Source organism: Cupressus sempervirens, chromosome 6 (assembly GCF_028749045.1).
Source record: "Cupressus sempervirens isolate cs-2001-9-10 chromosome 6, ASM2874904v1, whole genome shotgun sequence".
In the NCBI taxonomy this organism is placed as follows: Eukaryota; Viridiplantae; Streptophyta; class Pinopsida; order Cupressales; family Cupressaceae; genus Cupressus; species Cupressus sempervirens.
The window spans coordinates 640,614,902-640,638,618 of NC_143123.1; the positions used below are offsets into that span (position 1 = coordinate 640,614,902).

Genomic DNA, 23,717 nt, shown 5'->3' on the forward strand with positions numbered 1-23,717 from the left:
ATCCACAACGATAGCATACTGGTCCAGCCTAACGAAGAAAGGAATCCGAGTGACGTTTGAATGAGATATGACAGACTCAGTTTCAATTATTTTTTATCATAGAAATTATAGCGTTAAGCCTTCATCAACCCGTTAGTGATTGTTTGATGATGTGTATATGATCACGTTTTATGTTTTCTGCAGATTTGAATACGTGGAGACATGGAGACTTTCTTGCAGCAAGGATATTCATCTGAATAATGCTCTGCCTATAGAAAATTATGCCATCACATGGATTTTCTGTTGAAGCTTGCACGTCCCCAATTCAGAGGCACACCAACCCAACCATTAGATGACAGCAGCCTTGAAACATAATCCATATTATATCCAAGTGCTTGCACGATTTCATCACAGTCGTGACTAGAGATTGAAATTGAAGGAAGGAAGCCATTTAGCGGGTGAAGGATTGCACAGGAGATAGTTACGGGAAGAAGAAAGAAGCAGCGTCCAAGAACATAAAAGAGGAGTAGTTAATTGCTGTCTACTACAATTATATTAAAAATTTAAACATTGTTTAGTTTTTCTAAAGAGATGCAATGTTTGGGGAGGCAACCGTATAACCACTTACTCATCTATAAATATGTGAAAATTGAAAGAGGGGACAAGATTGATTCATTTTTCTTTTAATTTGAGTCCAAAACTGTTTTAAATTATATTTTCTCATTGGCAGAAGAGTGACCTGTTAAACTAAGCTTATGGATGGTGGGTTTTTGGGTTAATTTCATTCGATCTGGATAAATTTGCTGTGGATAGATCATCCTTGAGGAGTATCTTTACTTATAAATTTTCCGGTTTAATCCGTGAGCGCATTTATTTTATTTGCATTAGAGTTTAATTCGTTACTAAATTGTGTCCTTTATAAATGTCTTTTATTTATTTTTTATAAATATTTTAATATTCAGGATAAATGGACGGGATCATTATCGCATTTTAAATTCGATAAGCATTAATATTGTGAAATATTTTATTTGTTTCCCTATTTATGTCTAATTTGTCTCTGTAATAGTTAAAGTGCATTTTAGACTTACTTAAAATTGCATTTAAATAATTGATCCTTCACGTCTGAATATTAAAATTATTTATAAGTTGGATATATTAGATTTTATAAAGTTGTATGTTAAGGAATTTTTGGTACGTTGGAAACACTTGCCATTGGATGAGGTAGCGTGGGAGGCCAAGCACATTCTTCAACGTCCGGCATTGCATTTTCTTGAGGACAAGAAAATTTTGGTACGGGAAGACTGTAATGTCCCCTTTCTAGCATTCATACCATGATGTTGTCGTTAGCCTATTTCCCCACAGTCCCGTAGGCTAACTAGGACATTAAAGGGGCTTAGAGGCCATTTGGCCTAGACAGTTTAAGTTGCAGGTCTTTCTGAGGGGTTCTGAGGCAACTTTGGGCATGCTTCTATTTATAGTAAGTCATCTTGGACATGGCCGGACATTCAGTCACAATGGTATGTCGATGGTAATTGTTTAAAATCGACAGGAAAACTTATTTATCATTGATAAGATTTGTTATGCATTGATAAAGCCATTTTATAAAGTTAAATTTAAATATTTAACTTTATTAATGCATAGACTATAGTTTGTAGGAAATATTTAAATTAAAAGAGTTCCCTTTATTTTTATAACACATTGGAGACATAAGGTACATAAAGGGAGTTATGTTTTATCCCACATTGAGAAAACGAACGATTGAGCTCTTGTGAGAACACTATAAAAGAAATGGAAGAGCTTTTTTTTTGTATGCTTGGATGAAGATTAATGTTAATGTTGCTGGATATCTGATTATCGGGCTTGGAGGACGGAATCCTTCTTTGCTAGCATTCTCTTCGCTGTTGGAAGACACAGTCAAGAGGATCAAGGGTGTTTTCACTTCAGGAAACACACTAGGTTTCATTTGGGGCGTTTGCATAAAGAAATTTACAAGGGTTTGAGGTGCAGATCTGAAGTTAGTTATTGCTATAGTGCCGCATGAACAGTATTTTGCTACAGTCGGCATGAACAGTATTTTGCTACAGTACGGCGTGAACAGTGTTGGTATCAAGTTTACTTGTTTTTCCGGCTGATTAGAAGTTTGGAGGGCTGGCCGACTACATCTGCAAAATACTACGGCAACAAATTCCAGGTTTCTTCTGTCAAATTTTGATATTTTGCATAATAATTGTTGAATACAAGTCTGAATAGTTGTTGCAGCCTTTAAGGCAGCTGTAAGTGCACATCTACATTTAAAAATCACCCTTTATTAGCAGATTGAAAGAGTTTCCAAATTTTTCATATACTATTGAATGTGTGCCAAGTGTTTGCGAAAATGTTATGATGTGTATTATGCATTTTAATGTCACTTCATAGTTGTTCGTAAATCTACTCATTGGAAAGCAATTTATTGAGAAAATCAGCTTTATGAGTTTGCATACAAAGTGTTTGACAATATTCCTTAAGTTAAATTTCTGCAAGTCAAAGTTCAAATCAGAGGAGGATATTACAGTGGTATCAGAGCCATAAGTCCTGCCATCCTGTGGAGGTCTTATAGGAAATTTGGAACTGGCGGATAGAGGGGAAAGTGTTTGATGAAATGTCAAAACACTAAAATCAGAGCATTTATGTTTGAGCATGCAACAGGGGCCTTATAATTTCCGCAATACCAGAGCAAGACAAAGTAGGAGTTCAGACCTACAAAGCAAACAGTCTAGTTCATCCGTACAGGGGGGTATAGAATCCAGTCATACAGACACAGCAGAGGTATTCTTTGATCAAGACAGCAATATGGGTGACCGAGATGACAGGAATACAAGGTTAGGTGGAGGCGGGAATGCCGGTCCAGAGCCTGGAGAGGAAAGATTCTTACAGTTATTAGAGACCTTGGTACAGGGTCAGCGAGTAGTAGAACAAAGGGCACAGGAATAGAATCAGAGATTGGATCTTATGATGCAGATGATGGCTCGTCAAATGGGGTTGAATGCTAACATGGGTGGAGGAAATAATCAGAATGGTAACAATCAGAATGGAAATGATCAGGATGGGACACATAATGGAGATGAACAAGTTGGGAACAATTTCGGTCATGCACCCCAGCGAGCTAGGACAGTGAGTTCAAAGCCCATGATTCCTACATTTCCTCCTAGAGCTCCAGAGCAGCTCGTACCAGAGCCCCAGATTACTGATATACAGGACCAGTTGAGGAGAGATTGGGAAGCCGGAGGGCCAGATTTTACTGCTGCAATTACCTTTAGGGAGTATATGGATGTGCGGATGAAACATATGCCATGTGGACATGACAGGAACCAGAGCTATGAGCTACGGAAGAAAGTAGGGAGACTTGAGTTACCATATTATGATGGCTCGGGAAAGTCTACAACAAGAGCTTGGGTTCAAAAGCTTGACACGTACTTTCAATTGAACCCTATGCCCGAGGAAGAAACTATTAAGTACGCAGCAATTCATCTGGATGGGTTAGCACACGAGTGGTGGCATCATGGTATGGTCACTATGGGACATGCACACATTACCTCATATGTGGAGTTTACAGAGAGGCTGATTGAACGTCTTGATAGGAAGGATCCAGAACTCCATTTCAAGGAGTTAGCTCAGCTTAAATAGTGGGGATCATTGGAAACATACATTTCAGAGTTTCAGAAACTTGCAGTGTTAGTAACAGATGTATCTGAACGGAGGATACTAGTTCTATTTATGGATGGGTTAGCTGATCTGTTGAGAGGGTGGATTAAAGCTCTCAACCCTCCCACTTTGCAAGAAGCCATTAAGAAAGCTCGTGACATGGATTCCTCTTCATCTTCAAAAAATAAATTCCAGGCAAAGAGTTTCCCTTCAAAGAAAGATAAGGACAGGAAACCTTTTCATAAAGAGGTTCAGCCAGCTAAGGAGGAAAGTAAGAGGTTGGACAATGAGACACTTAATGATCACAGGAAGAAGAAGCTTTGTTTTCATTGCAGGGAGCCTTGGGATTTGTCACATAAGTGTCCATTGAAAGCAAAAGCTAAACAGATGGAGTACTTTTCAGCCGAAGAGTCAGTAGATGGAGATTCAGAGCAGTCATCCGAATCAGATGGAGATGATGATAGTTCTTCACAGGAGGAAGCACGCGGTGATAGCACGATAGCTCAGTTGTCAAGTATACAGGAGGCCGTCACTTTCAGAGTTAGGCGAACCTTGGATGGACAGAGAGTTGTGGCACTCATTGATACAGGGGCAACACATAACTTCATTGATGAGAAGTTTGTGACACGCAGAGCGCTACATACAGAGGAGCATAGGGGATTTAAGGTGATGGTTGCCGATGGCTTCAAAATTGAATGTACCAAGAAAATCTCCAACTTGCAGCTTCGTTTGGGAGATTATGACATGACAGGAGATTTCTTTGTGGTCAACATTGGTGATCAGGATATGGTGCTTGGGATGAACTGGATGAAGTCTCTGGTAGAGTTTACATTTAACCTTGAGAAAATGGAAATGAGGTTTGAGGCAAATGGTAAGAAGATAGTGCTCAGAGGTTTGTCAGATGGGAGACTTCGAGTGGTGTCACTCAAGCGGATGCAGAGTTTTTTTAGACATGATCAGGTGCAGTGGGCAGCAGAGTTTAGAGTAATGCCTGAGATGACAGAGCAGCATAAACAAGAGTATCCACCTGATGTACAAAAAATAATAACCAAACATACTAAGGTGTTTGGTGAGATACCTCGAGGGAGACCCCTGGATAGGGGAATTGAGCATGTTATTGAATTAGAGGAAGGGGCTAAGCCAGTTATCATCACACCTTACCGCCATCCAAAGAGATGTAAGGATGAAATAGAAAAGGCAATTAAGGAGTTGATTGACATGGGGCACATACGGCCAAGCAAAAGTCCTTTCGCTTCTTCAGTAGTATTGGTGAAGAAGAAGGATGGTACAATGAGGATGTGCATTGATTATAGGGAGCTAAACAAGAAGACAATCAAGAACCGATACCCTATCCCGCGCATCGATGAGCTTATTGATGAAATGCATGGTGCATGCTACTTCTCCAAGATTGATTTGAGATCTGGCTACCATCAGAAACGGGTTAGAGGGGTGGATGTGGAGAAGACAGCTTTTAGATGCCACTATGGACATTTTGAGTTCTTAGTCATGCCCTTTGGGTTGACAAATGCCCCTGCCACTTTCCAGTCCTGTATGAATAGAGTGTTCAGAGATCAGTTGAGGAAGTTTGTGTTGATATTTTTTGATGATATACTGATATACAGCCGTACTTGGGAGGAACATTTGAAGCATATTGATACAGTGCTCAGTATTCTAGAGAGGGGGTCATTATATGCCAAGACGAGTAAATGTGAGTTTGGGATGACAGAGTTGCTCTATCTAGGGCATATTATTAGTGCAGGAAGTGTTCGGGTTGACCCAGACAAGATCAGGGCCATTCTGGATTGGCCACCACCGAGGAACACTTCACAACTCAAGGGATTTCTCGAGCTTTGTGGGTTCTATCGCAGATTTCTGAAGGGATTTTCACAGATAGCAGCACCACTTACAGATTTGACACGGAAAGATAGTTTCAAGTGGTCAGAGAGGGCTCAAGATTGTTTTGACAGGTTTAAGGAGCTGATGAGTACATGTCCTGTTTTAGCCATTACAGATTTCACCAGGCCCTTTGAGCTGCAGTGTGATGCCTCGGGAGAGGGCATAGGAGTTGTTCTCATGCAAGACAAACATCCCATCGCATATGAGAGTAGAAAATTACGAGGTGTGGAGAGAACCTACAGCATCTACGACAAAGAGATGCTAGCAATCATGTACGCGCTAGCTAAGTTCAGGCAGTACTTAGTGGGAAGCCGATTCACAGCAAAAACAGATCATAATAGCTTGAAACATTTCCTTGGACAGAAGGACCTTAATGAAAGGCAACAGAAATGGGTGAGTAAATTACAGGCCTATGATTTCGACATAGCCTATGTCAAAGGAAAGAAAAATATTGTTGCAGATGCTTTATCTAGAAGGCCTCATTTGCTTGCTGTTGGGATAGTCATGGATGATTGGAGAGAGATGATCTTGGCAGAATATGCTAAGGATAGTTGGGCATCTAGCATTATTGAGGGAGCTATTCAAGAGAGTCGATACACTGTCGTAAATGATTTGATCATCTACAAGGAAAGGATTTATTTAGTACCCGGGTCTGCTATGAAGCAGAGGATTTTGAGGGGGTTTCATGATTCACCAATGACAGGACATCCCGAATTCTTTAAGACATATCGGCAGGTGAGAGAGCGCTTCACTTGGAAAGGACTCAAATCAAAGGTGCTTCAATTTGTGAGGGAATGCCCTGTGTGTCAGCAAAACAAACAGGAACATTCTTTTCCAGGTGGTTTACTACAGCCCCTACCCATACCAGAGAAGAAGTGGGATAGCATTTCCATGGATTTTATCACAGGCCTCCCCAAGGCACAGGGTCGGGATTGTATCTTTGTTGTGGTAGATAGATTGACGAAATTTGCACATTTCTTTGCAATTTCGTCTACATATTCAGCAGCGCAAACAGCAGAACTATTTTTCCGAGAGGTATTCAGACTACATGGGATACCACGGAGCATAGTCAGTGACAGAGACAGCAGATTTATGAGCCACTTTTGGCAGGAGTTGTTCAGGTTATGTGGAACAGAGCTCACTCCGAGTACCAGCTACCACCCCCAAACTGATGGGCAGACAGAGATAGTGAACAAATGGGTTGAGGGGTACTTTCGAAACTACATTGCGAGAGAGCAGAAGGCTTGGGTGAAGTGGCTACATCTAGGGGAGTACTGCTATAATACATCTTTCCATATGTCTATTCAAATGTCCCCTTTTATGGCACTGTACGGGTATGATGCTCCTAATTTTTTGGATTTGTTATTTGGGGACAGCAAGGTGCCTAAGGCCAAAGATACTTTGCAGGAGTGTCAGGACATTATGCGATCCTTGAAGGAAAATTTGCAAAAAGCACAAAATCAGTAGAAGCAATATGCTGATCAGCACAGGGTTGAGAGGTCTTTTGAGGTGGGAGATATGGTGTACCTCATGTTACAGCCGTGTAGACAGTCCTCTCTCAAGAAGAGTGGAGCAGAGAAATTGAAACCACGCTACTATGGACCGTTCAAAGTAATCAGGAGAGTCGGCGAAGTAGCTTATGAGTTGGAGTTGCCTACAGACAGTAAAGTGCATAATGTGTTCCATGTGTCACACCTTAAGAAGGCATTGGGTCACAATGTGGTGCCTTCAGTAGTATTGCCACCTCTTGATGATGAGGGAAAGCTTATCTTGGTTCCCGAGGCCATACTTGACTCCAGGGAGAGGGTGCTTCGCAAGAGGACTATCAGGGAGTATCTAGTGAAGTGGAGGAACCTACCTGTCGAGGATGCTACTTGGGAAAATGAGCAGATATTGCAGCATCCAGAGCTGAAATTGCTTGAGGACAAGCAATTTTGGGAAGGGCGGACTGTAATGTCCCCTTTCTAGCATTCATAGCATGATGTTGTCGTTAGCCTATTTCCCCACAGTCCCGTAGGCTAAGTAGGACATTAAAGGGGCTTAGAGGCCATTTGGCCTAGACAGTTTCAGTTGCAGGTCTTTCTGAGGGGTTCTGAGGCAACTTTGGGCATACTTACTATTTATAGTAAGTCATCTTGGACATGGCCGGACATTCAGTCACAGTGGTATGTCGATGGTAATTGTTTAAAATCGACAGGAAAACTTATTTATCATTGATAAGATTTGTTATGCATTGATAAAGCCATTTTATAAAGTTAAATTTAAATATTTAACTTTATTAATGCATAGACTATAGTTTGTAGGAAATATTTAAATTAAAATTGTTCCCTTTATTTTTATAACACATTGGAGACATAAGGTACATAAAGGGAGTTATGTTTTATCCCACATTGAGAAAACGAAAGATTGAGCTCTTGTGAGAACACTATAAAAGAAATGGAAGAGCTTGTTTTTTGTATGCTTGGATGAAGATTAATGTTAATGTTGCTGGATATCTGATTATCGGGCTTGAAGGACGGAATCCCTCTTTGCTAGCATTCTCTTCGCTGTTGGAAGACACAGTCAGGAGGATCAAGGGTGTTTTCACTTCAGGAAACACACTAGGTTTCATTTGGGGCGTTTGCATAAAGAAATTTACAAGGGTTTGAGGTGCAGATCTGAAGTTAGTTATTGCTATAGTGCCGCATGAACAGTATTTTGCTACAGTCGGCATGAACAGTATTTTGCTACAGTATGGCGTGAACAGTGTTGGTATCAAGTTTACTTGTTTTTCCGGCTGATTAGAAGTTTGGAGGGCTGGCCAACTACATCTGCAAAATACTATGGCAACAAATTCCAGGTTTCTTCTGTCAAATTTTGATATTTTGCATAATAATTGTTGAATACAAGTCTGAATAGTTGTTGCAGCCTTTAAGGCAGCTGTAAGTGCACATCTACATTTAAAAATCACCCTTTATTAGCAGATTGAAAGAGTTTCCAAATTTTTCATATACTATTGAATGTGTGCCAAGTGTTTGTGAAAATGTTATGATGTGTATTATGCATTTTAATGTCACTTCATAGTTGTTCATAAATCTACTCATTGGAAAGCAATTTATTGAGGAAATCAGCTTTATGAGTTTGCATACAAAGTGTTTGACAATATTCCTTAAGTTAAATTTCTGCAAGTCAAAGTTCAAATCAGGGGAGGATATTACAAAGACTGTAATGTTCCTATTATAAAATAAATCATTAATCGAACTAATATTAATGGGCTGAATGATTTAATATATCTCAAACCCTTTTTTTTGTTTTCATAGTTAGTGTTGTTGTCGGCTATCTTTGTACACCCTCGGAAAGTTTTCCCTGATGAGTATTTACGCACAGCTTGTAGGTAGTCATTAGGTATACAATTTTGCATTATTTCTTTGTACTGCGAATTCTTGTTGGAGTTCTGGTTTCGTTTGCCATTTTGGAAGTGAAAGATCTTCCCTATTTGCCTCATGCTTTTTCAATGGGATTCAACCTCACCCTATTCCGTTGTTGCATGTAACACTTCGCTCGGATGTGGCAAATCGGAGCAACATCTTTGGGCAATTATTAATTGAAGGTTGTTTGTGTTCTAATCTTTATTCTTGTTTGGCATTGTTTGATGAATTTGGAATTAATAGCATAAAGTGCAATTCTAGAATCATTCTTTCTTCGTACCTCCTCCTTTTCTCACGACACTCTCCAAAACTACCATTACTCATCGTACGGCCTCCAAGCTAAAGTCGTACTACCTCCTAACCAAACGTACGGCCTCCATATACTCAACCATATGGCCTCCATATGCTCATCATACAACACCCATAGTCCCTACCATACGGCTACTCTGCTAACCATACAACTTCATTCTCACTTCACCGTGCGACCCCCTTATACCTTTGTATGGCCAAATTGCTAGCCGTACATCACCTCTCTCCCACCATATAGCATTTTTGGTGTCCCATAACATTCCGTACAGCTTGCACTGTACGGCCCTCAGCCTTGTCCATACAATCCATTTGACATCCGTACAAGCATTCCAGTGGCTATATATTGATTTTTAGAGGAGTTGTAGGTATGGGTGATTACATCTTACTCAGTGATTGTTGGTTGATGAATGAATGCTTAGATTAATCAATGTGAATTGATGTTAATGTCCCCAAGGGAAATGCCACAAGGTGTCAATACTTTTTTTAAGGATATTTTGTATACTTTCCAATTATCACATAGATCCAAGGAATCGTTGATAAAGATGTAAATGCATAGCCTTGCTGATGTTTTCCTTAATACGATTGTTGTGGTAGATCAAATAGCTCAAGGAATATACCACTAGTAATCATGTGGTGAACCCTTGATCTACAAAAGGAAAGGTATCATCGAAATTAATCTGATTAGGTCACAATATAATTTCACCTAATTGGGAAAACTTGCAAACTAGGGAGGATCTTTCACCTTCAAAACTGCTCTCCAAATCTGAATTTTCAATCAAGAAGACATGATGTTGAATGATAATAGTGATAATACGAAACTCTATTACCTAATAAGCAAGGAATTAGCTAACCCAAATAGGGCGCCACAAATTCGAAATTATACTCAGGTCCTTCTAAAGCAAAAGTGGTGCACTAATGTTTCCCCTTGAATGGCTAACTAGCTCTTGGCGGATGAAAAGAACTAATAGCAATTATATTGTGTCTGGCTTAAAGAGAGGACATGAAAGTTGTCATCTTCTCTTTTTCATTTATAAGGAAAAACAAACTAACAATCTTACAGAAGCCATTGCTATTCTTAGTGCTCTAGAAAAGGCATATGCTCTTGGTGGACGCAAGGTTATTTGTGATTTAAACTCTCACATTGTGATAATATGCCGAACAATAGAAAATTTGACAAAGTGAATTGGCACTTGTCTTCTATAGCTAGGCAGATTCTTTGTTGGAGTACTTCAATAGCTTTTGTTTCCTTTTTCCACACACCTTTAGAATAAATGAAGTTGGCAAGTTGCATGCCTAAGTAGATTTCTAAGCAACAAGGTGATTGGAACATTGGTGAATCGAGCATTCATCTCTTGATCGTTCTCAAAGTTTAAAGAAGTTGACTAGTAAGGATTTGTCTAGGTAAGGGGTTGGAGATAAAGTTCTGGTGTATCTGGCCATTCTGAATGGAGACTCTCTTTCAACTAGTGATGTTTGTTCCTTGATGATTTAATGAATATTACCCTTCTCTCTAAAAAATTGATTTCTTAGTATGCAGTGTTTGCATCCACTTGTTTATCCTTGTGTCTTGTGCTTTTTTTTTCATGCCCTCTTGCCTTTTGCTTTGGATTTATTGTTCTTTGCTTTCGGTGTGTCTCTGCTAACCATCGCATGTGCGAACTCTTACTTGGATTTGCGCCTTTGGGGTTCGACTCTCTAAGCCCAATCTCTCATTTATTGCATTTTAAGTTTTAACGGATATCACTACTAAGATTGTACCTATTCCAAATGCACTTGATAATGGTGTCAAAGGTGAAAAATTTGTTGTTGAAGCCTGACAAGTTGGAGAAAGAAAAACCTCAAACAAAACCTTCCTACAAGGCGATTTTTGCAAAAGATTCAGTGGCATCTTGTCCTCCAACTATCAAGTTTAATGGAATTGTTTGCCACACCCGCAGTTTGGAATCAGGAGTCTTGGGGTCCAACATCAATGGAAATAGAAGGGGACGTGTGCTCCATGATGCAAACCCTAGAAGGGAAGTGGTAAGTAGCCTCCTCCTGCCTTAAAACCTTTCGCACTTTCTCCCAATAACAACATGGTAAGGGCTATTAAGAATGAATAGTCCAAGCTTAGAAATGTTCATATCTTCTTTGTTTGCATGAACAATGTTTGTTAATAATTTGATGACTTGGTTGCAAATGTTTGGAGAAACAAAATGGGTTTGTATGTTAGCTTCTCCGGAATGATTCACAAAGGATAATTTTTGTTTTTCTTAGGAACCATAATATGCAACAAATAATTCTTTAAAAAGCTTTTTGGAATGTTGGAAAATCTCTTTTTTGTGCATTCTCATGGTCTCCAAAAGATAATTTTGAACAATTTGTAGTCCACTATGCCACTAATTGGGTTGAAATTAAAACCTCCAGCCCAAGTTCTAGCCATTCGCTGCATAGATTCTTAAACCATTGGGCCCAGTGTTGCAGGTCGAGGACTCTAGGGTTATCTTGGCCCATCTTAATGCTAGGGTTTTAATTTCCCTAGAACCAGAAATTGATATTCCTGAAAAGGTTTCTTTGACAATTGATGACAAGCAAGCTTAAATGCTTGCTTTCACTGCAAACTTAATGGACACACTCAAAGAGAATGCCCTTCCCTTAAAAATGCAAAAAGGTAAGTTTAATATGGGTTCTAATAAGGATTTGAACTGTCAAATTAATACTAATGAAACTCTTAAACAGAATTTTGTTTCAAACACAGATGCTAATATTGTGAAATCTGCAGTTATAGATGTGCATGAAAACCCTTGTGAGAAAGGAGATAATAAGTTTATATCTCTCTCTAATCCTCTATTCGAGGATGAATATGATGTTGTTCCTAATGGGGCTAAGGGTGCAGTCCCACGGAGAGCGGCTCCCTAGAAAAATTCAGTGCGTGCTACTGAGACTTTTTAGGATTATTGTGAAGTGGGAGGTCCCATAAATGTTTAATGGAATTTATGCTTACTAGTTTAGCATCCACAATTTATGGAAATTGGTGGTCTCATGAATTGTTTTATTCAATATTTGTCAATTTACATAACTAAATAATTTTTTAAAATGATAGGAAATAAAAATATATAGATGATATACAAGCGGCAGAGAAAAAGCCTAAGTTGGTGGGGCAATTCTAGCTCTCCACCTTTCCCACCCACTCAAATTTGTTCCCTAAAAAGTAGGCACTGCTATTTTCAAGTTAAAGAATCTAATTAATCCTGTAGCATTTTTTTCACTTCATGGAAAATTTCACTCCATTAAAATAGATCCAGAAGCCCCCCCTCATGGAACCACACCCTAAACAAGACAACCCAACTGCCTCCCTACCCTATTGCCAATCAGATAAGCTTTGTGAAAAGCATATTTCTTCTAACAGATTGAATGCCCAACAACTAGCTTTAGCAATAGCAACTATATAATGAAAGGGCAGAAAAATTCAAAATCTCTGAGGCACCCATGGAACATAATCCCCCCTCACTGAAGTTCATGGACTCCATGGAAGAATCTGATAATTATAAGCAGAATGCGCCAGTTAATAAGGACAATATCATTTATACTGATAAGGACTCTCAGTTTACTAATTCTAAAGTACTCAGTGAGAACCAAAAAAAGACTACGAAAATAAAGGAGTTGAATTCTTTATCCAACTCCCATAATAATTTTAATAAGAGCAAGACTACAGGAATGTCTGACTGCTTTAACAGGCTTTATAAGAATCAGAAGCCAAGGCACAAAAATTAATGATGTCAAATAGCTCGAGATGGAAATGTCAGAGAGCTTGGAATACCTGACAAGAACCATGTTGTTAAGAACTGGTGCAACAAAATGCAAAATGAAGATACACTGTTTTTGCAAGAAGTTAAAGTAACTAGTAATCATGTTTTTACTGTGTTAAAAATTTGTATGGGATCGAGCTATGCATTTTTTTTCTAAACATAACAAAGGGAAAGGGGGTGCAGCTATTCTTGTTATACCTAAATTGTCTGACATGATTGATAACAATGGCATATCTCCCTACAACAGAGTTGTTTGGGTTACTTTTATATGGGATGATAAAATCATAGGACTGCAATATCTATGCTCCAAATGATTATAGGGAGCAAGAAGCCCTTTGGGATTGGCTTCTTCCCTCCCTAATGGTCACTGGATTATTTCAGGAGATTTCAACATGATTGAACATGGTGAAGATAAATTTGGAGGCATTAAAAATGTTTGGGAGGTTAATAAGCACTTCCTGGTACAACCTCAAAAGAAGAACATATTTAGTAGATCCTATTAAAAGGAAGAAATATCTTTATTCTGACATTTCATTCACATGGTGCAACAATCTGGCTGGTAACCATAGAGTCTATTGTAGACTTGACAGTGTGTATATCAACTCTGCTCTCTTTTCCCTCTCCAACAATGATGGCTCTTTCCCTGTGATGGTATCTCCCACTTCCATCTCTGATCACTCCCCTATATAGTTCCATGTGTTGATTGATGCCTCCCATCCATCCTCTGTCAGATCTTTTGATAAAAACTCGTTTAAACTCAATGTTTCTCCTCTTCATGATCAGGATTCTACTGAGGCCATTAAGATGGCTATCTGTGCGATCAAAGTTTGCACTCAAGGCCTTGACCATCGTGGCCAATGGGAATCTCTCACTTCTGTTTGGAGGAAACTGTTTCAACTCGTTGCAAAATAAGAAAGCCAAAGACAAAGATATGCTTGAATCCGCTCTTCAGCACAAATTGAATCTAACGGAAAAACTGTTACAAAGTAAAGGTAATGATAGGGCATTCGAAGAAGATCTTAACATTACTATAATGGATCTTGGGAGGATTCAGAATTATAGATTCCAAGGGCAAAAGATAAGAGCTAAAGTGAATTGGCTTAATAAAGGAGATAGAGTTCTAATTAGTAATAACCAAGCAGCTTTGGAATCATGTTTGAAACTGACTCCCAAGAAGATATCTAATGCTGATGCCAAAGATCTTGATAAGGACATCACAGTAGAGGAAATTGAAGATGCCATCAGGGCTTTACCTAACGGTAAATCACGTAGCATGAATGGATTGTCTGTTGAATGTTATAAGCATGACATAGACTTGATTTGTTCAGAATTGTTGGATCTATGTAAGGATGCTTATGATACATAATCACTGGGTGAATTTATAAGCAAAGCGGTTGTGAAATTGATTTGAAAATCAGGGGATCAGACTCAAATCAAAAACTGGATGCCTATTACACTCCTCAATTTGTCTTATAAAGTCTTTGCAAAACTGGCTATGAGAATAGCAGAACTTCTCAAGCATATTCATTTATGTGAACCAAACTGGCTTTATTAAATGGAGGTATATCTTGGAAAACATTAACACTTGTTGGGAAGCTTTCATTGGGCTCGGGAGGATGGTCAAGTTGCAGGGATGGTATTACTAGACTTTGAAATGGCACATGATAGAATAGAATGGCCTTTTACCGTTGGGATGCTTAATGCTTTTGGTTTTCCTTCTTCATTTTGTAAGTGGATTGAAATTCTCTTCCAAGACTCTTCTACTGCCATTGATATTAATGTAGAGATGTCTGAACCTGTTCATCTCCAGCAGTCTATTAGGCACGGTTATCCAATCGCCCCTGCTCTTTTTGTGATTGCAGCAGATGCTCTTTTCTATACTCTCAGGGTATCTTCACTGGGCCCCCCTTGTTAGAGGTGTCACCCTCCCTAAGTATGAGGAGCTTATTAATGCTCAATTTGCAGATGACACTGTTTTGCTTGTGGAACTTGATGAACAGAACTCTGACAATGTTGTAGAAAGGTTAGAATTTGTTTCTCTTTTCTCAGGTGCTAAAGTTGCTCCCCATAAATCTACTGTTCTTGGCTGGCATGATTCAGCTCCTCAATGGATGGACAATTAAGGTTAGCAATGGGGTAGTCCTTCTATGATAAATACCTCGGCATTCCCTTTGCTGTTTCTCCTTCTCCTAAGGATATGCGAGCATGGATGCACTCTAAGGTTGTCCCTTGCTGGCACAGTCCAGGTGGTCCAAAAAGTATTGGCAACTCATACTGTCTATTTCTCTTTAGTTTGGTTACTCTCCAACTATCAAATAGAAAAACTTAATAGAATTATGAGAGACTTCTTCTGCTCTGATGGTAGAGGATCAAAAAAAAGACACTCTGTCAAATGGGAATGGTGTTGTGTGCTTGGAAAATTGAGAGGAATGGGGTTGAAAGACCTCAAAATGCATAGTAAAGCACTGGCCTCAAAATGGATCTTCAATGCCCTTCATGGCAATGAGCCTTGGAAGGTGCTTATTACAACTAACATCTCTAGATCTGCTATCAAAAAGGGAAAATCTTGGAACAACTTATCAATTAGTGACATCATTATGGGTGAGTTTTCTATGAAGCTCTTTGGTTCTAGTATATTTGCCTCTTTATGGAGAGCCTGGACCAAGGCTAGGGGGTTTTTATGTTCCAGAAGTGCTGTTGAAGGTCCTCCATGATTTTCAGTCTCATAGAGAACTATTTGGTGGGGCATTCAACTTAATAATGAGCCACTGGATCTTGCACAAAGTTGTTCCACAGTCCACTAAACAGTGGAATAATAAAGATGTCTCTTAAATAAAGGATATACTGATTGGCAATAGGATAGGGACATGGGAGGAGATTCAAAATAAATATGGTATACCTTCTACTCAGAGAAAAAACTTAATACACTGATTGTCAAGTCTATTGGAATGTATTTCCAGGGTAAGCTGATGAACAATGATGAATTTCTCAGGCAACTGCAAAGGCACGATGGCACTTATCTTATGAATGCTACAACTAAACAGATTTATAATATGTTAAAAGATGATTCACTGATTCTTAAATGTTTGAATAAGAAATGTGGTATTGAGTGGCCGGACTCCAAATGGCACTTTATCCTTGACTTTCATTGGCATTAACCTACTGAACCAAAGAAAGCTTGCTTTAAATGGACTGTTCCTTAAGAAAATTGTTGTTGGCTCAGTACTTTCTTTTCTGGGTGTTATTCCTCCCTTCTGTCCCTTGTGTACCTGAGACTGTTGAACATAGTCTTTTCTTGAAAAATTGCATATCTTGTATGGTCATTGTTTTTTGGCTCTCCCATTACTTGGAAAAGTAGACCTGGCCTTTCTTGGATTGAAGTTCTACCTGGCTTTGTTGATGAGTTTGGTGCTAAACTTATATTAAGTTCTGGTCTGTCTTTACAGCTGAAGTACTGTGGCTCCTCTGGAGAAGGAGAAAATCATAAAAAAATTCAAGGTCAGCATAGGGTACTTACTGAATTCAATAAAAAATTCACACATTACTTCATTATGTGTCAAGTATCTGCAGTTCTTGAAATACCTAACAGCAGATTTATGATCCTAATACAAGAAGGTGCCATGATACTCTACAAAGTCGCCATTCAGTTAGCCCACTATTTTAATAAGTTCTGTTCTGTCTTTCTGGCTGAAGTACTGCAGCTCCTCTGGAAAAGGAGAAATGATGAAATATTTCAAGTTAAGAAAAGGGTACTTGAGTTCAACAAAAAACTCTTCAATTACTTCATTATGTCTCAGGTATCTGCAGTCCTGGAAATGCCTAAGAAGAGATTTTTTATCCTAATGCAAGGTGCCATGATACTGTACAAAGCTGACATCCAGTCAGCCCACTATGTCAATACCTCCAGTGATATGCTAGATCAAAAAGAACAGAATATGCTCAAACAGCTGATCAAAGACAGAGAAATTAATGTTGAGAAAGAGAACGAGGAGAACATGAAGAATCATGGAACAGATGCTCCTAGGTGGAAAGCAGCAGCAGAGATTCCACAAGCACTTGACCCTTCTATTGGAGCTAATTACACAGACCAGGCAGAATGTAGTAACAATTTTATTGGGTCTTGGGACCCCTGAGTCTACTGCTTTAATAGTTACTCTTTATTTTGCTTTTATCATTCAGATGCTTAAACAGTTGAATCCTAATTTTTGATGTGGATTGTAAATGTAATCATGTATAGATGGTCAGGGATCAGCGAACACCGAACAGTTATGGATACAGTTACTATGTCTAGTTCTCAGTCAAAAACAGCTCGGGTTTTTTTTTTATGTGATTCATCTTTTTAAACTATTTTTAATAGAAAACAATGTTTTTTATATTTTACTGGCATGGAGGAAACCTAGAAGCCCCTAAGATAGTGAGGAGACTCCTTGTAGTTACCTAGATGTCTTGAAAATCTCCCAAAGTCCCCAATCCATCCCCAAACAAAGGGGCATACCAAAAAATACCTAGCCCATGAACAGTGATAGTGGGACGATAGGGTCCCCCAAGTTCCAAATCCAGGGAACATGCCAATCCCAGAAAAATGGGGATTTTGGGATGAAGAGCATCCATATGGAACCTTTAGTACTAATCATCATATTTTCTTTTCTGTGCCTTTTTGAACTTTTGTAGACCTGATACTGTTTACTAGTGATGCTTGCTGAGATAAATTATCAAAGCAAACTTCGGCCACTTCTCATACTTACATGTTAAGGGTAGGGGTGTGACTGGCCTTGCAAGCCTCACAAGCCTACTTATTTATGTTTTTCTTGTCAAAACATCAGCAGGGCATCATAAAATGGTCAAGGGCTGTCACAGACATCAAACTGCCTCTTGACTTTTTACAAGGTGTTTATAACCCAATTTTGAGGTCAATGACAGCCCCAAAATGTCTTGACACATCCTGATAACATGATAGAGAAGTTGCAGCCTAGAAAAGACTCAGATGCATCTCCATGTACCACTGTAAAAATTACTGTTGCAAATGATACATCAATTAATGGAAAATATGAGAAGAAATTTATGCAAAATTTAAGTAGATTGGAAAAAAAAAACTATTGTTCAGAAATTGATGGTGAGACATGGGGACATGTTTTCCTGCAAAGCCCCACATTACAGAGACAGGAACTCGGGGATGAGGAGGAGGCATCCCCATGCCATCCTGCCCCTGCCACCAAGACGATGCCAGCAATAGCCAGGAGTCCCCTAAGTGTTTCGGGGATGCCCAAAGGTCCCCTTGTCTTGCGGACTTCTGGAAGCTGCTTGTCCCTAGACGTTTAAAAACTATATTATTTTTTGTAATTGTATATTATATATGTACATACATATATAGATATAGACACACACACACACACATTATTGCTCATTATGCTGGATACCCTAAATAAGAATCAGAACTGGGGTTTTGATGTTGATATTTCCATGTTTGCAATCCATGTAATCCTACTGTCATATTTATCCAACAATTCATTATCCAATTACATTTTCATATATGGTTAATTTCAATGTATAGGGGCTTCATATAATCAATGGTGAATGACAATATCAGTGTCCATAAAATGATTTGACACATACAATTCATATCTTAGTATTTAGAATCTGCAATTTCACTATTTTAGAATGGGTGGTGGAAAGACTCGAAATCGATAGAAAAAACAATTACTCTGATTCTAAGTTTTAGAATTTACTTTTCAATGGAAAGTTTTTTTAGATTGTACTACTGATTCCCAAGCAGAGCTATTTTGTTGAAAACCTTAATTTTCTCCATGAACATTTTATCACTAATCCATAGTCTTGAGAAACGCTTATCATTATTGATGCTCATGATGAGTGTGATTTTGGAAAGAAAATTTTTAGTTGAGACAACAATTTATTCACTAACCTTGCATCAAAAAATACCACAGATAAACATGTAGATATGGGGAAATCATAACATAATTTGTTTTGCACCCTAATCCATTTAGCTACCAAACAAGGATAGGCTTCAAAAAATTTCCAACAGAATGGATCATGAGCTATGCATATATGAATAACTACATAATGACCTATTCAGTAATATAAGTAGTTATTCAGTCTCACCAATCAACAACTAGCGAAGTCGCACGTCCCGAAGCAAAGGATGTTAGGACCTGACATTGTAGCAACCCCAAAAAAATCACCATTAAATTTGTACAGGTGATGGTACTATCAATGATTGCCATGAACAAATAAAGACAAATGCATGAAGTAAGAAGACATACTGCATTTTTTGCTAAGAATAGTGCAGGAACTTTGTGATTCTCAAACATAACCTCTGCTGTTCTGTTGCAACATTTAATTTTTGTATTAAAATCTTCACCTTTAAGAAGAGTATAAGAAATATGATGTACATGACAATAGATCAACATGTTTGACTGTGACTGCTCAAAAATACACCAAAAAACTTTAAAATAAAGAATAAGTTTAACTGTAATAAAATAGGGGACAGTACAAATTAAAAATATAGAACAAGTTTTTTCCGAACTTTCATTTATTATAACAAAATAGCCCAGACTGTAACAACTTTAATTGCAACAAAGTTGAACTTGCCTTTCTCTTTGACCTGGTGTATTGGATGATGGTTCCGATAACAGCATGGGATGCTCCTTGGGATCAATTCGCAAACGCTCCCTGTGTTCAAATTAATAAGTTATAGTTACTGGTAAAGAATAAGAAACCCTTCCACAACTATCATCCTCAAACCATGGAAAATTTATGGCCCAATTTATAATTAACCTATTCAGCAGTACAATATTAGATCCTCTAAACTCTAAAGCATCAAACAACCTTCTAGATCCTTAAGAGCATTCAAATATATTCTACTCCCTTTACAATATCAAATATTTATCAAGATCCTCTAAAGCATCAGAAATCCATTCCAAAAACAACACTGAATACGGGTATAACAAACATTAGAATTATCTTAAATCAATGTGATTTTGTATTTGTCCAAAGAAATACATTTCATTATAATTTGTAATACTTTCATGGACAAATGAATGAAGCTTATGATCATATCTTACACCTTAGCCTCTTTCTACATACCTTACTTTTTGTCAGGTATAAATGATAAATGTTGACTAAGATGTTGTTAATATTAATAATGTTGTTGCTCATTAGCAAGGCCGAGAGATAAGTAATTATGGACACGACAGTTCACGTTGCACCCCCTTAGAGGTTATATGTACACTCTCTCAGATGGAAGAGAGTGTCTTTACCATTAGCATTGGTATCATTGTTGTCGTGCTTATTACTTGATGTAAACCTTGAAAAATGTTAATAAAATATATGGCAGTTCTCTGATGTTGCCTTGCATTTACTTATATCTGTTATAACTCTTATTCAGTGGTACGAATTGAACTACCTTCAGTATAGGCAGAAAACATCTTGCGTTGTTGCCTTTACAATCTTGGGAAGAAAGAGAGTGGATGGCGAACGGAAAAGCAATGGGGCAACAGATAAACTATGGCAAGAGTAGCCGCCAGGAGCATGAAGAGAACCCAGAATTATTCGAAGGTTAATGGGAGTTGACTACTAACTTCATCTCACTACTTTGGCATCCATTAAGACACACGTGCAAAGAGAAGCCACACAAGATAAGATAAGATAATAATATTAATGTCCAACGAAAAAAACCACAAGTGTTTATGGGACTGAGCATATAAACAAAAGAGCCGGCCAAAGTAGGAGCACCAAATGGTGACTAAGAAGAAACAAAACCGAGACACAAAACTAGAGAAAAAACAAGGTAAGGACTAAGGATCCTTCCTTGTTATAAAGAAATCAGTAATAGAGGGGTATAACCATGAACAATTCATACTCTTAAAATGTCATCTGGAGCCACTCTAAGAGTGTCACTGCCTGGAAAGACTGGTGCAGTGTTTGACTGATCTGGAATGAGAAGTACTGGACGGCCTTTTCAAACCCCGTGGAGGAGACAAGGGAGAGAAAAAGGCAATGATGAGCTGGTCTGATATATGGCCCTGAGGTATGAATGACTGCAGGGTATTCTCCCAAACCTAGGTGGCCTCCTAAAGATAAAGTGCAAGACACCACTGGTCAATATAGCTGAAGAACGATGAAAGAGACAAACCATCTTTGAATAAGTAATAAAATCTCCCTCTAATCTCATAGTAGATAGGACATCGAAATATAAAGTGGGTCTCAATCTCAACCTCTGCCAAAGTACACAGCCGACAAATCAAATCAGCCCGATCCATATAGTAATTGGTCCAAACTCAAAGCCGATGAGAGCCAACTCTAAAAGAACCTAAAGAGAACCATAGGGTGTGACTCTAGCATCGATAAAAATAAGCAGGGCGAACAATAATACCATTTTGAATCTCAAGAAAATGCTCAACGTAGAAGGATATCTTAGGGCACAAACCCCCCGAGGGATTTCTCCAAGTAGTGGTAATGTACTGTCTATATTTCACCTGTCTGACACGCTCATTCAGCTCCTGACGTGAGGGTTGAAGGTGACCAGGAGCATCTAGCAAAAAGTGGTAAGGAGGAAGACAATCAGTCTCAATCCCGATCGAACCCAACATAGAGGTGGCCTGAGCGTACGAACAAGACCTAGTACAAGTGTCAGATCTCATAATCTCAACAAAAGAACAATATGCTAGATGAGAGTATTTGTGTCGGTCAACACCCGCCTCCATAAAACCATGAAGCCGATCAAGAAACCAAATCAAGTCAAAAATGGTTGTGAGTTTGAAAGGATGAGCTCCAAACTTGGCCAAGAGAATGTTGTAGGGGGTGAGTCTGTGACGTCTAATGATATTTCATAACAATGTCTGAACACACTTAATAGAGGCCTAATTAGAAGCAATAAGAGAAGGCCACCAAACAACCAAGCCATAGAGAACAGTCGGTTGAACCAAGGAGTCCAAAAGAGACAGCTTGGACCAAATATCCTAGAAGTGATGCTTGAAGCATTGTCTTTCCAGCATGGCCAGGGAACCCATGCCCTTACTAACTCTGGACTGAATAGTTGGTCTCAAGCTGAAGCGGTGCCCCGAAAACTTCACGTCGAGATACATGTAAGAGGAAGTTATCTCAACCTCCTAACCCTAAAAGAAGAAATGAAGATGAGAGGTCTTTAAACAGTTAAAAATCATAACCTGAGTTTTAGACAGATTGACAACCAGCTGCCCTTGACACAAAAAGAAGCCAGACAATCGAGGAGTCTCTATAAACTATTGAAAGAAGAGGCCAAGAGAACCACATCATGAGCGAAAAGGAGAATGGAGATCAAAACCTAATGTAAATAGCACCCATCACCAACTTGCAAGGAGTTCACAAGGAAATCCTCAAGCTCATTGATATACAAACCGAACAGTGTAGGAGAAAGAGGGCAACCCTACTTCACTCCAATGGTACTCTAAATCAGAACAAAAAAGCCCTTCGGAGCCCTAAGCCTACCAGTCACCTTCTCATAAAGTCTCAAAATACTAGTCTGCAACATATTTGAGATCCCAATCTCACAAAATTTATAAAATAAGGCCAACCTAGGAATAAAATCGAAAGCCTTACGGAAATCCACAAAACAACGGTAAACCTAAGAGTGGTGCCTAGGCTCCTCAAAAATGGCCCGCAGTGTGAAGATGTGATGCATAGTCTAATAGTTTGCCCGAAAACCAGCCAGCCCTTTAGCTCTACAGCCTCTTCTGTCAAACTCACTAGATAGCATGGTGTTCAGAGCAGTGGCATGAAGTTTGGCAAAAGTATGCCCAATCATGATAGTCCTGTAATTACCCGAGTCGGAAGTAGGCCCAGACTTATGAATAGGGTAAACCACATGTCTTGATCAGGACTCAGGAAAACCAGTACAAACCACTCTATTAAAGAGCGTAGGAAAGTAAGATCTAAGAACCGAAGCACCAAGTGTGTAAAGTTTTGCCTGGAAACCATCCTCATCCACCGCTTTGTTGCATCTCATAGATCTAATGGCCTCAATAATACTGGAGTAGGTAAAAATGGCAGTAAGTAGGTGGAGTGGAATGAAGAGGTGGCTGCCCAAGAATGTCATAAAGCATAATGATGTGGGAGGTCAAAGAGTGGAAGTCAAGGATGGAGGACGAGGAGGAACACTGAGGGAAAAGGGTACGCAGAAGATCTAGGGATTCTGAACAAGCATGGAGCAAAGGCAGTGTGAACAGAGCGATGGAAAGCTTTACAATCAGCATCAAACTATTTATTCATAGGACAAGTATTTCGATACTTAGCTCTGGGTGAGGGAGGGGGATGGTGGGGGATAAAAAGAAGAGCAGATATCCAGATGGCAGAGGCAAGTAAATCAAACATATTGAAGGCCGCATGCGACTCACTAAAAGTAGCTGGTGTCAGAAGTCTACTAAGATGGTAAGAAAAGAGCTCACCATCGCCCTTGGGGTAGTGAAAACGAGTAGGTATACAAACCGCATCAGTTGGGAAGTGGGAAGACTGGAGAGAAGGCGACAAGCAAGGTGAAGCACAGGTAGCAATGGTAAGAAGAGCATGATCAGCAAAGGGGAGACGAGAAATGGAGAAGCTACGAATGGAGGGAATGGAGGAAGGAGAGGTAATGACATAGTCCACTATGCTCGCACCACCATAG

The 23,717-nt window shown here is 39.0% G+C and overlaps 1 protein-coding gene across 6 annotated transcripts in view; it reads right to left on the minus strand.

The window, feature by feature from the left end:
* Positions 1-23,717, minus strand: part of LOC149553855 (actin-related protein 4-like) — a 281,943-nt gene that overhangs the window by 148,586 nt on the left and 109,640 nt on the right. For all 6 annotated transcript variants that reach the window (XM_089789213.1, XM_089789215.1, XM_089789216.1 and 3 more), the window contains 3 exons: positions 19,667-19,747; positions 19,339-19,399; positions 19,178-19,227 (listed from right to left, as the gene is read on the minus strand). In XM_089789213.1, coding sequence (XP_089645339.1) covers positions 19,178-19,227; positions 19,339-19,399; positions 19,667-19,747 — 192 coding nt within the window. The remainder of the gene's footprint in view (positions 1-19,177; positions 19,228-19,338; positions 19,400-19,666; positions 19,748-23,717) is intronic.